This window comes from Apis mellifera, linkage group LG14 (genome assembly GCF_003254395.2).
Source record: "Apis mellifera strain DH4 linkage group LG14, Amel_HAv3.1, whole genome shotgun sequence".
NCBI lineage: Eukaryota > Metazoa > Arthropoda > Insecta > Hymenoptera > Apidae > Apis > Apis mellifera.
In genome coordinates, this window is record NC_037651.1 from 3,438,918 (window position 1) to 3,452,394 (window position 13,477).

General features: G+C 28.7%; 1 protein-coding gene and 1 long non-coding RNA gene across 3 annotated transcripts; one reads left to right on the forward strand and one right to left on the reverse strand.

Moving 5' to 3' along the window:
• Positions 1-1,332: 1,332 nt before the first annotated feature.
• LOC100576738 lies at positions 1,333-9,518 on the reverse strand. Of its 2 annotated transcripts, XM_003249555.4 has the most exons (6): positions 9,486-9,518; positions 4,011-4,268; positions 3,437-3,573; positions 2,657-3,107; positions 1,940-2,117; positions 1,333-1,764 (listed from the first exon to the last, which is right to left on the reverse strand). In XM_003249555.4, the coding sequence occupies exons 1-6, from the start codon at positions 9,516-9,518 to the stop codon at positions 1,523-1,525; spliced, it is 1,299 nt and encodes a 432-aa protein (XP_003249603.2). In that variant the 3' UTR covers positions 1,333-1,522. The 2 variants fall into 2 exon arrangements, with proteins under 2 accessions (XP_003249603.2, XP_016771810.2); XM_016916321.2 differs by lacking the exon at positions 9,486-9,518 and having other exon boundaries at positions 1,523-1,764; positions 3,877-4,144.
• Positions 3,475-4,669, forward strand: LOC113219227. The gene is made up of 3 exons (XR_003306051.1): positions 3,475-3,561; positions 4,023-4,113; positions 4,194-4,669. It is a non-coding gene; the product is annotated as an uncharacterized LOC113219227 (long non-coding RNA).
• Positions 9,519-13,477: the final 3,959 nt, after the last annotated feature.

Below are 13,477 nucleotides of genomic sequence, written 5' to 3' on the forward strand. Positions count from 1 at the left end.
GTATATTTTTATAAGAATGAATTGATTTATATTTTTTTATGATATTCAATTGTGCAATATTCATAAAATTTTATTATATATATAAAAAATATCCTCAAATATAATATAATTATTTTTGTCAAATATAATATATTTAATACGAATGAACAGTGCATACAAAAAAAAATGTATATTTAAAAATGTTAAAAATGTAAAATAAATCATAAGTGCCACATTTTGTAATTACATAACTACTATTTTTTATTTTTACTAATTATTATATTAGCATTATTTGAAAGTAAAATATTAACCAAAGATAGATTTTAGTCATATACGTGATACAGAATAGATCTATTCTACATTTTTATTTTTGATGTTATATTTGTATGGATGTATGGAAGCGTATTTAAAATTTATTTTCTATGTGTTTTATTTACTTTTTTAAATTAAAATTGATTATTATAAATTATATTTTTATTTGTAAGTATAAGCGCAATTGCACAGCATTATAGCATTCCGTATTACGTATTGTATTCGCAATAATGTAACAAAATAATAGGCTAAAAATATTGTGATATGGAATGATTGATTTAATTTTTGCCATCAATTTAATGTATCTAAAAGCATGACATGCGTAAATATGTAATAATGTTTTATTTTGCAATAAATAAAATTATTATATACGATCATATTAATACAATAAATATCTTATCGTATTTATTTATTTATACATTTAATCGATTAAGTAATTTGAAATTAGAATTCATAAATGATAAAATTTCACATATGATTAATATGTCATCTATTATGTTTACAAGTATATACATTGATTCAAACTGTCACTTATTCAAGAAAACTTGGTTCATTATGATGAATCCATATTGGAATAGATAATAAATTATTCTATAATTAGTAACTTAATATAATTAATCTAAATTACTATTTGAGATTACATATGCACTGTTTCAGGTCACGTAATAGCACTGCACGTTTAATAAATTTATCTTGAAATAATAAAAAAATAGTTTCATAAATAATAAATATATACTTAACGTGAGAAAAATAAAATAATTTTTCGTGCAATTTGCTATATAAAAACGTGCAAAGTGAATGATCAGTTAGAAAGACAATAAAATAATAAAAAATTTAGTATTTCTTAAATTTGTAAATTACATTTGTCTTTTTATATTATAAATAGTATATTATAAATCGCAATTTTTAACATATTCATATTTTTGTAACAATTTTATTAAATCTTATTATTTTATTTATGTTAAACTAAAATTAATATAAATATCTTATTAAAATTTAATTTTTTAATTAAATATATTAATTATATTTATATATCTGAAACTCTATGTTCTTATCTTAATAATTTTTTAAAGCTTATCATTGAATATTATAATTTTAATTATTTGTATATAATATGTTGCTTCTCTTCGTACAACAATTTAATCCTTTAATTTGGTTTTCTATTTCATTCCATAGAAATGTTTCATTTTGATTGAACACAAATAAAGTAGAGTACAACATTTGTATTCTGCTACTGAACTGTAGATCGACCAGTGTAACCTGGTATTGGTTCAGAATATTTTCTAGCGCGATCTCGTACTAATTCATCGATCGATTTATTTTGCGGTATGGTGGATGATAAGTTATGAAGTCGCGTTGCTAGATAGCACATGATAAAAGCTGATAAAACAAGAAGTGCACCTAATCCAGTTGCAACATAAAGGAAACTACCACAACTGTTTTCAAATCCAGCAGCCACTTTTTGATATAAATCTGAAAGGCAAAAAATAAAAACCTAAAGAATTTTATAATTGTAATATTAATATTACATTATTTTGTTATTTTAAAACAAATGCTAAAAATATATTTAAATTTCAATCTTTAAAACTTTGAAATAATCATTAATTTAATATTGGCAAATAAAAAATGAAATTTATATGAAGTTTACCATCAGACATCATCACTGTGTATTCGATATTTTCCTTAAATTTTGTATAAGGCGTCGAATCGTTGTATTCTTTTATTAAGTGATCTATTTTAGGAAATATTTCATTCGTACTTTCCTCGATAGATCTTTTCTTCTTTTTACCATGTCCTGATGGTTCAAACAGATCAAGACAAAAATCCTGTAATATAAAAATAGATATTTAATAAGTTATTAATTTCTATATACATATTATTCATTACAATTTCTATAAATTAAAGTAAACGCTTCTCATGAATATTAAGATTATGATATCAAATTTTTTTTTGTACACAAAGGATATTATTTAAATAATCTTCTATTTATTTAAATATTCTATATATATATAATAATCTAAAAATAAGTTGCCAATGTAAGAATTTTATAAATTATAACTTATAAGTTAATTCTTATTCTTTTCCAATCACGTCTATTACAACCGAATAAAACTCTCGCTAAATATCGTGCAACAATATGCACTTTAATGCATTAATCTTGTTTTTACATCGAAAATGTTTGCGTTCAAACAAAGAGAGCGTGCGCAAACAATCATTTGAAAAGCCGCAAACTCGTTGAAAGCCGCACGAGCGGGTTAAAGGATGAACGTTTTTGTTACCACAGACACCGAATTACGAACAGGTCAATAGCCACTCATTCAGTCGTCGACCACGAGATAGGTTTGACCGCAAATTATGTCCTTACCGGTTGGCAGTCCTGCGGCTCCATACAAGCTTTGATCTGCGAGTGGATCCACAGCGTCGATCGTTCCCTCATCGAGCTGAGAAGAAACGCCTCGAAATCAAGGAAAACTTCATTTTTTCTTTCCCTATATCGGGCTGGTTGATGAGGAATTATCGACGCGAAATCTCGATTCCTACAGCCATCCTTCACCAATATAACACTTCCCGGTGCGTGAGGCTGATCGGGATCGGGGCTAACGGTCACTTCCAATAGCTTAATATAACCCCATGCACTATCTGCACTGATTCGAGCTCTTAACTGAAGTTTCGTGCCGATGGGAACCGCTTGATCGACTGTTTGCGACCCTGATGCATCTGATACATTGCCCGTGGCCTCACGATAAAGGGCCACCTCGTATTCCAACCTTCCAGGAGTTTCTTCAACTACTCCGGACACTCTTGCTCCGTGTGGACTAAAAGAAATATATGCAAAGAAGATTTAAGAAGATTTTTCTTTCTATACATTCTTGAAAGTTTTTTATGTAAATGTAAGTGTATAATTATATTTTCTTTTATATTATCTAATATGTTTCATTTAGGTTTGTAATAATGAAGTTGAATTAAAGATAAGTTTATGATGAAATTAATAAAAACTTTGTTGAAAGTTTATTTTTACAATTTGATCATCATAAAAAGATTATATTGCATTTGAATTAATTTGCAATTCACTGTATGCTTCCCAGAGTTAAAGTTATTGGATGAAACTGGCTTTGGAAAATGGCTTTGCTGAAAAACTACTTACAAGGTTCCAGCGAATCCAGCGGCTTTGTGTCGAAGTAACGTGGGCTCAGGTGGTCGACACATCAAAATCAATTCTTGATCAGCTAGCATTACAACGCCGGGAAAAGCCGGAAACCATATTCGCAGGTGAATAAAACCCTGAATAATGAAGTTTAATTTATCGTTGTATGTTTAATAAGCTCAAGCTTATCTCTTTTTTCTTATAATAATTATCAAGTCAAATAATAAGACTCTTCCAAAGACTTGAATTTTAATTTTTTAAGATTCATCATAATTAAAACATTTAAATTCAATCAAAAGCGTTAATAAATTATAGAATATAATTACAAGGAAATTTATTTCTATCTGTTCTTCTAATTTTTGTAACGCGATCGTAAACATCGCGTGTCTCTTATTAATTTAACGATCATGCGATCATCGAGAAAACCAGATGATAATTACAATTATGTAACAAGTTGTTACACGAAAGCGATTACGTATTAGCCGATCGGTTTCATTTATCGATGCACGATGCAGAGCGAGGAGGAGGAAAGCGCAGTGAAGGCGGGAAACGAAAATTTCGATCGATGACTCACGTTCCTCTTCAGGATGCCGCATCTCGAGAAGTCAGTCACCTTCAGGAAGTAGTTATCTTCCTGAGGATCGTTGGGATCTGGCCTGATCTGGCAGTGAATGTCGGTGAGTGGATTGGCGGATCTGTCGTCGGCAAAGAGCGGCGCTCCTCTGAAACTAACTGGCCTTTTGATCTTCGCTGTCAGGAGATCGGCGGCTGATCCTGCGCCGCTGCACTGAATGTCAGAGACCTCGTAATCCTGGGCAACGGTGGCGGCAATCTGAAACAATACCACTGTCATTCATCTACCCAGTTTTGCTCGAACGATATTCATGACGTTCTGGTATGTAATTCGTTTTTATGTACGGATTGCTCTTTTTCTAACTGAAATGTAATAATATAGGCCGTTTATTAAGAAAGAGTTTGGATATCATTGTAATATAAGTTTATTGTTGGAGAATGATAATTTTTGAAAAGAAAAAAAATATCAATTAATTTGTATCTCAATTAAAAATGATCAGTCTCTCATAATTGCCTTTACGTGAATATTAAATGGTATAATTATTATTAATTTTATTAAAAAAATAATGATCTATATATAGATATATTTCAGTTCGTAATGTAACAGATAATGACTTTAAAAAATTAAAATATTAAAATTAGATTATAAGATAAAGAAATTTAAAATGGATGAAAAATTTAATTAAAATTAAAATATTTTTGAAATTTTTGTGTCTTATTTGCGTGTATATTTTTTGCCATGCAAGATATTTTGAAAAAATTCATCCATGTAATTTCAAATATTTAGTTTTAACTGTATAATTTAAAGATGTTTACAATTATATATATTTTATATTTGGAACAATTTTGCGATATAATAAATGAAAATGAATGTTTCATTATGATAAAATATGTAAAATATATTATATAAAGTAATGTAGAATGATTACATATATATAGTGCTTGATATGTAATTTAATATATAATTAAAATTGTAAAAAAAAGATTCTGGATATTTTTTTAACATATGTCTGCCAAGATTAAAATAATCCATATTATCTTTTTTTTTTCTTAAAAATACTATCTCTGTAATGATTATCTTAATTTTTTTATTAAAGATCTTAAAATATCTTAAAATATTCAATCATATTGAATCAGATTATTGAATTTCCAATAATTCAACATATCAGATACAATCAATTATTATGTTTAAAATAGTGTCAAGTAGAGTTCAATTATCATCAATTATTCAATCAAATCTTCAATTATCTTTTACGTCATTGGCCTCATTATCTATGATGTACATTTCCACGACACAATCTTACAAATAATATAATTACATATGTATACATACATACATATATATATAATCATACTTATCGTGTTTGTCATTTGATTGTAATTAATGATAAAACTCAATGAGAAAGGCTTGAAAGAATGCTATAATCTCTAAGTGTTAATGAAAAAGAATACAATGCAACCACGGTAACGAAGAATTTCATAGTTCAGTGGATATTCCATAGTGGCAGAAGTGCATTAACCATTAACATACTTTGCTAACAAACTTCTAAACTATTTTACCGTGAAATAACATCTGTTCAGTCCTGTCACCGTTCTTGACACAATCGTTTTTTAACTCTCAACATCTGGACAGTGATGCTGAGTGACCTCCCTTGGTCGTGGAAAATAGTTATTTCCTTAATTAACACTTTTTGCTCGATATCAAGCTTAAGCCGCAGTTACCATCGCGTGTGCCGATGCCTAGTGCAGCATGAAACTTCGATATGAAATAAGATGGGCAACACGCGAGGAGAGAAGACTTCAATACAAATAACGGTGTAAAGAAACGCTCTGGTACCCGCCTAAGTTATTCGTTATATGCGTACCATACAAGTTGTCCATCGTACAGTCAGCCAGACGTATAATCGTAGTACAGGTCATGGTTATTTCTTATGTTAGAGGTAGGTTAGCCGGCCTTTTAAGATTGCTTGATTTTCAAGATAAAATTGATAAGTTGCTGTCTCAAGAACTTGTTTTAAATTCTTTTAATATATTTAACTGTTTATTTGTTGAAAGGAAATATATATATATACTCTGTAATAATATTGTCCAATTTTTTTTCATGATATTATAATCGTTTATTTTCAGAATGAATTTGCTGAATGATGAAAAGATATAAAGAGAAAACTTAATTTTAATTTGTTAACATTGAATATATGAATATTACAACATATTAAATATTTATAATATTAAATATTGGAATAATGTTGTATTAAAATAAATTTTAATTATAGTAGTAAAAAAAAAAGAAAACTTGATATTTCATTTGTAATTATTTAATTGATCATTTTATTAGTTAGAATGTAAATTGTAAATTTCGATATTAAAAGAATCATTTTGACGTAAAATGTATTGAATTATATTATTGTATATTGAATTATTCGAATCAATATTAGACTGCATATTTAACGATTATAAAAGTTTCACGAACAATCTTCATAGATTTGATATTTTTTAAATATCGAAATATCTTCTATAAATTATAAGATTATTCTCCTCATTGTTTTTTATGCATAAAATAAAATACGCAAAATTAGATAAATTATTTAGTCAAGATTTTGTAATAAATATCAATATAAAATAAGCGAGTTTACGATTGAGGATCTGTGATATTTTAATTCAAATAAAGTTGTATAATTATTTTAATAAATATAATTTAGCTAATTCGCATTATTATGTCAATTATATGAATATTAATTAAGTGTATCGTATAAAATTATGAATAATTTATAAATATCTTCGCTGTTACTTTAATTAGCAATTAAGACGTAATATTAGATAAATAATATTAGAAAAATATTTTTTTTTATTAAAGCACTATTTCAATATTTATATTTCTGATTGTTTTTTATTGATTTTTTTTTAAATTTATAAAATCAAGATTGTACATACGTAATATCTGTATTTTGTATTTGAATGAATTTTTAAATAAAAGAAATTTAAACTTAATGAGAAGATTTCATTTCTACAATTTAAAAAATTTATATATCCCTTTTTTCCTAATTCCTCGAATACTCGATAATTTTAAAACGATCGATTTAATCGATGCAATCAACAGATCTTTGGAGTAATCGGTGACTGGGTCAAGATCGATCTAGTGTATCTAAACTTGCTCTAATTTTATCGTCCGTTGTTAAATCGATTGATGAATGAAAAAATAATACAACAATCGAGCCTGGAAAGTTGGTAAGCGCTGGTAAGTAAGGCCATCATTTGTCCAATATGGTATGCGTTGAAAACTGTTATTATAACAGCACTTTAATCGGGGACGAGCGAAGCAAACGGCGCGAAATTCAAAGTTTCCATTTCCATTGCTCGATAGGATCGATTGTAATTTCGAAACGAAACGTTCGACGATGATTTCCGAATCGTTAAACGTTAAAACTATTTGCGTTTAGAGAAGGAGCCGGGGTCCGGTTGGAAAGGGAAAAATAAGCGAAGGCTCTGTTACCGTGCCATTGCACAGTATGACAGAGCCCAGTCGTATCCAATTTGTGGAGTTAATAGAAGTTTGATCAAGCCTTGTTTCAAATTGAATGCCAAATTATGGATTGTGACCGGTCGATAGAAACTTTTATCGAAACGTTAATGTTTTTTCGATCGACCGATCGACACCAACGTGTTATTCGAACGAGAGATGTGGCCCGCGTTCTACGAAATTCAATTTAGACTGGGAATAGTAATAGAACCGATTATATATAGCAGTAATAGTAATAACAAACTCGATTCTAATAGGAACAACGTATCGATGAATTTTTATTATTTATTTTTGTATAAATTGTATCCAATCGAATCTTTTTCAAGGGATCCAATGAAAAGTAATCTTTTTTAGAGGCGTATGTGAATACACACATAGTCGTTTGATTAAAATTTTGATACAGTTATTAAAAATATTTAGATTAGTAAAAAAAGAAAAGAAAAGTAATAGTATATAAATAATTACGTATGTACATAAATAATGTATTTAAAAAATAGAAGTAAAAAATATGTTTAAGGATTTGTACAAAGTGTCACATATGTATGAGGTGTTCTTCGATTCGATTGATGTGCAGAAAGTTAACGGGAAGAGACAAACAGTCGAATCTGTTACGAGAAACGGTCCTCTTTGCTTGCTTCCCTTGAGATTGTCTCCTAGATATCTATATATATATATATATATATATATATATACATATATATATATACGCATACGAATGTTTTTTTCACATTTTTTTCCTTTTTCACGAAAGAACCGCAACCGTCTTTTTACGACGCCATAAATTTCATTCTTATTTCCTAGGCACTTTTGGTAAGATGACATTTAGTTATTTCTACACGTGGGTTTCCGTGTAAGTTAATAGCCTCTTAAAAAGTTTTTTTTGACGAAGAAATTTTGAAATTATTATTGAAAGACTGTCACGTGTCTTGTTTACTATTTGTACGTTTTTATTTATGAAATAAAATATAAATTAATAAAATCTATTTTGTTAATAGATATTATTTAAATATCTTGAATTATTAGATTAATTTATGTATTTATCTTTCTTTTATCGTTATATATAGATTGTTGATGAAACAAAACATATAAAATAATATTATTTTCCAAAAATAAATTATTTTTAATTAAACTTGAAAATTTTTTTACTTTTTTACATTTGAACTCGGCTGTACGTTTTTAGATTTCGATTCAATTATCCGTGATTTCTTTAAAATCATAATTTAAAAGAAAAAGTTGGAATTGAAAAAGTTTGATGGAATACCGAACACATTAAAGGGATCCAACGTTAACACTTCAACGTGAAACGCATTTTAAATATCATACTCTTGGTTTTCTTATGCAAATAAAATTTCACATTTCCGCTATCATTATTATTTTATCCCCACAAAAGAAATTTACAAGTTTCTTTATTTTATCAAAATATAGAAACAGATAAAAATACTATCACACTTTTATCTCAGAAGTTTAAAGTATTAATAATAAATAAAATAAAAGATTAAACGATAAAAATATCGGCAGTAAAATCGAGTTGTTATACAGTTATATAATTTCTTAGAAGTATACAGCTAAGTACTTGCGAAAATTCTACGAACATATATATATATATGTTAAAATAATTATTAAATTTAACACCATAAATAAATATGATTACTAGAATTTAAAATAAATAAGAAGAAGAATTTAAAATAAGATATATAAAACATTAATTACACATATCTTTAGATTTATTATTAAAATTTTACTTATATAATTTTGACAATCGTATTTACGATACTTTTTTAAAACTGTGGATATCCGCAAAAGGATATTTTCTTAGCCATAAATCGTTATACAAGTTTCAAATTCAATCTCACCACGTGATCAAACGTAAGATAATTTTAAAACTTGAAAATCCACCACACAGATCCAGCAATGATTCGTGTATTAAGAAGAGTGTTAAAAATAAAAATTGTCACCCACCATGCAAAATCCAACGATCAGAACGGTCCACATGATCCCGCCGCTCGACGTAATTTCTCTTACTTATCCTTATTTCTTTTTTTAATCGCGAAACACGCGAGATACGCACTTCCTTTTTCGTAAGAAGGATCGCGCAGGGAGGGATGCAATTTTGACGAAGATTCCCGATGAACTGAGGCGCGTGTACCACGCAAGAATTCTCCCTCCGTGGTAGATGTTCTTCCAACGGGTACCCGTCTCCTGGAGGGGAGGAACGGAAATCAAGGAACCACCGGCCCATCCAGAGTACTGTTAATGCATGCTTGCTGCCTCCACTAACAACCATCCTTACCTCTTCGCGAGCAGCGACGGCCTCGAACGGACACCGCGTTTCCTCGATCTCCCGAAGGGAGATGGCGGCTTTCGTTCAGTTCTTTTGCTTTTTTTTTTTTTTTTTTTTCCCTCGTTTAACTGTCTTTTCTACTCTTTTGTAAATTTGCAGTATTAATAACTAGTGATAGGTATTAATTATAATAACGATTAATTGGTTTTAATTTGAAAAGTGAAGATATATATTTTTGTTTGTTTTTTTTATTTTGGAAAAAAGATTAAAAGTTGAGTGAATGAAGTTTTTAAAATAGGAGGATGAAGATATACAAAATTTAGGTAATAATAAAATATTTTTAATTGCGTTTATATAATCAGAGAATTGTTCAATAAGTTTGGGATAATTTATTAATATCGATCGAAAGAAAAAGATATTGAATTTAATTATTTATTAAAAATTTTATTAACGACTTTAACTTAACTTTTATTTTCTATTTTTTAGATATATATATATATATATATTGTCATAAAGAAACATATGAAATAGATGTAGCGCAAAAGAAATCGAAGTAAATATCTTCAACGGTGAGTATTTGTATTGAATGTCTTTTCCCCTTTTGTTTCATCCTATCGGAAGAGGATGCGATCGTTAACGAAGAATGGAAATGTTCGTTAACCGTGAAGCATTTTTATTACGAATCAAAATTTCATTTCGGTTTCTTTTACTAACCGCGCGGCATTCCAATCTAGGAAGTCTTGGTGAATTGGCGGAATTGCGAAACATTACGTGATTCTGACATGCATAAAAGGCGAATTGCTTAGCCGGTTGCTGACTTTTCCTGTGTTGATTTTGGGTTAATGCCAGTACTTGATCAAACATATCGAAAGATATTGCTAGGATTCGCATTGCTTGAACAATGAGATTAAAAATATATATATCGAAAATAATTTAAAAATATTAAAGTTCGAATCGAAAGAAGAAGGTTTTATTTCGTAAAAGAAATTGTATTGTTCGACGATTGTTCGAATATTTAGAATTTACGTATCTTCAAGTTTTAATGAAACTTTAAAATAAAATGTAATTCAAATAATCCATAAAAGTGCATATATTGAATAAAAATAGGATATATTTTCTTCGAATTTTCTTTGAGACAGAAAATCCTTTCCTTTGAAATTATCATATTTCAATAAAACTGATCATTTCGTACGAAAAAAAAAAGACACTTATATTTTAATCGAACGACTCGATTCCCTTTTCATTCTCAATGTATGATCAAATAGCGAAAGACGGGCGAAACGTTTCTGGTTTCATTGCGTTTTATCTCTCACGAAGAATCGTTGCTTTCAGCGTCAGATGCCTCCGTAAAAAGTGAAAATGACATCGTGTTGGTCGTCATTTTCATGCTGGTTTACCGTACCTGTCACTGACTGACTGAGACTAATAGAGGCGCAGCGCGATGTCACGCGTTCGTTCGAACGCATCCAGAGATTCTAGAGGAAAATTGCTCTCCCGTTGTTTTCTGTCCGCCTTGGGCACCACGAGTGAATCATTGCCGTGCGCCGTGAAACGATTGCTTTTTAATGAAAATCGAATCGTTCCCCCCTATCCACTCTCCCTTAACGAGGGATCCGTTTCCAACGACGGCACGCGCGTATTCTTTGTAATTACGTTTGTTATGTGGCTTCGCTCGCTTGAGATTTTTAGCAATAATCGTTGACCGTTATCGTTTGTTACGCTTCAAGACGAAAATGTATCCGTTACTTGCTATATTGCTGTATAGCGTCGACGATGAAAACTGGAACTCGTAAAGATTTAGCTATCTCCTCTTTTATTAGAGTAATTTTCAAGATATATCGAAGTACATGTACATGGAATGTGTATTAAGAATTTAAAAATATGTGAATTCATATATGATATTGATTATATATGCGTACACATAGAAATTATAAATATTACGTTATAATGCCTCGTAAAAAAATTTTTATCCTTGGACGTGGAAAAATTTTACGTGCCACTTCTTTTCGAATTTTCTTCTCCTAATGAGAAATCGAAATTTTCAATACTAAAGATTTTTTTATTCAAATGTACAATTTTATACGAGAGGAATACAATTGGAAAAGAAATTTATAAAATTTGCAATGTGGGGAATTTTTCTCGAATTTGATGTATTTATTTATTTTATATTTTATCTTTTACGTACTTTTCCTTTTATGCCACTATTTATTATAGATATTAAATATTTTATTTGAATTTAATTGAATATAAAATTTAATACATTTATTTATACATTCTTTTTAAATTGTTTTACATATATATATATAATAAAGATATATAGAATATATCTATATAAAGATATACAGATAAAAAATATGCATATATTTGACATATATAAAAATATAAAAATGTATAAAATTTATATATATAGATAGAGATATAAATTTTCTATGTAATATATATTTAAAATGAATAAATAAAAACAAAAAATCAAATTTAGTTACTCGTGGCGCCATCTCGCGTTTGGACGCTAGAAGCTCTGACTTGTTAATAGGAACATATAATATATAAGGAGGTATTCGTGACGTCACAAATAAGGATAGCAACATTGTGTGAGAAGGATGCCATTAATTTTACACAAATCGGTACTTGTGGCGCCATCTCGCGTTTGGACTTTGGAAGCTCTAACTTGTTAATAGGAACATAGATATGCAAGGAGGTATTTATGACGTCACAGACAAAGAAAACTGCACGAGAAAGATAGAAAATGCGCCATTACATTTAATTATATAATCTTCTATATATACGCAAAAATTAATGAATTATTAATTTTCTACAAAAAAGTTCTGAACTTTTAAGTTCGTATCTTAAAGTTAGAACTTCAAATAATTTTCTTATATAAATTTTAACAGGAAATTTTGTTTAATTAATTATTTATTAATGATTAGTATGTCACTTTCGAACTAACGCAATCGATACGCATCGACATTCAATGCATTTTTCATTAATTTTACATTATTACAAGATTTATTTCTGAATATTAATATATGGATCTTAAATATCGTTTCTTTCTCTATATTCATATATAAATTTTATTCATAATTTTTTTGTTATTTGAATAAATAAATTAATTACTTATTGCTTGATTATATCTCGGGAATTTACGACTGAGACATTTCCTATTATAATCATTGATAAATAATTAATTGAATAGAATTTCCCATTAAAATTTATACTTATACGAGAAAGTTATTTGAGATTTTAACTTTGAGATATAAACTTAAAAGTGCAGAATTTTTTTGTAAAAAACTAATAATTTATTAATTTTCAATGTTACGTTTTTAACATAGAAGGTTATGAGCAAAATTAATGGCGTCCTTCTCATACAATAATGCTATCCTTATTTGTGACGTCACGAATACCTCTTTATATATTATATATTCCTACTAACAAGTCAGAGCTTCTAGCGTCCAAACGCGAGATGGCGCCACAAGTACCGATTTGTGTAAAATTAATGGCATCCTTCTCACACAATGTTGCTATCCTTATTTGTGACGTCACGAATACCTCCTTATATATTATATGTTCCTACTAACAAGTCAGAGCTTCTAGCGTCCAAACGCGAGATGGCGCCACAAGTACCGATTTGTGTAAAATTAATGGCATCCTTCTCACACAATGTTGCTATCCT

Coding starts and splice junctions, on each gene's coding strand:
- LOC100576738 (XM_003249555.4), bottom strand. CDS start 9,518: ATGTGGACCGTTCTGATCGTTGGATTTTGCATG. Junction 4,269..9,485: donor TGATCGTTGGATTTTGCATG/GTGGGTGACAAT, acceptor GTATTGTTTCAG/ATTGCCGCCACCGTTGCCCA. Junction 3,574..4,010: donor GCGGCATCCTGAAGAGGAAC/GTGAGTCATCGA, acceptor TTCATTATTCAG/GGTTTTATTCACCTGCGAAT.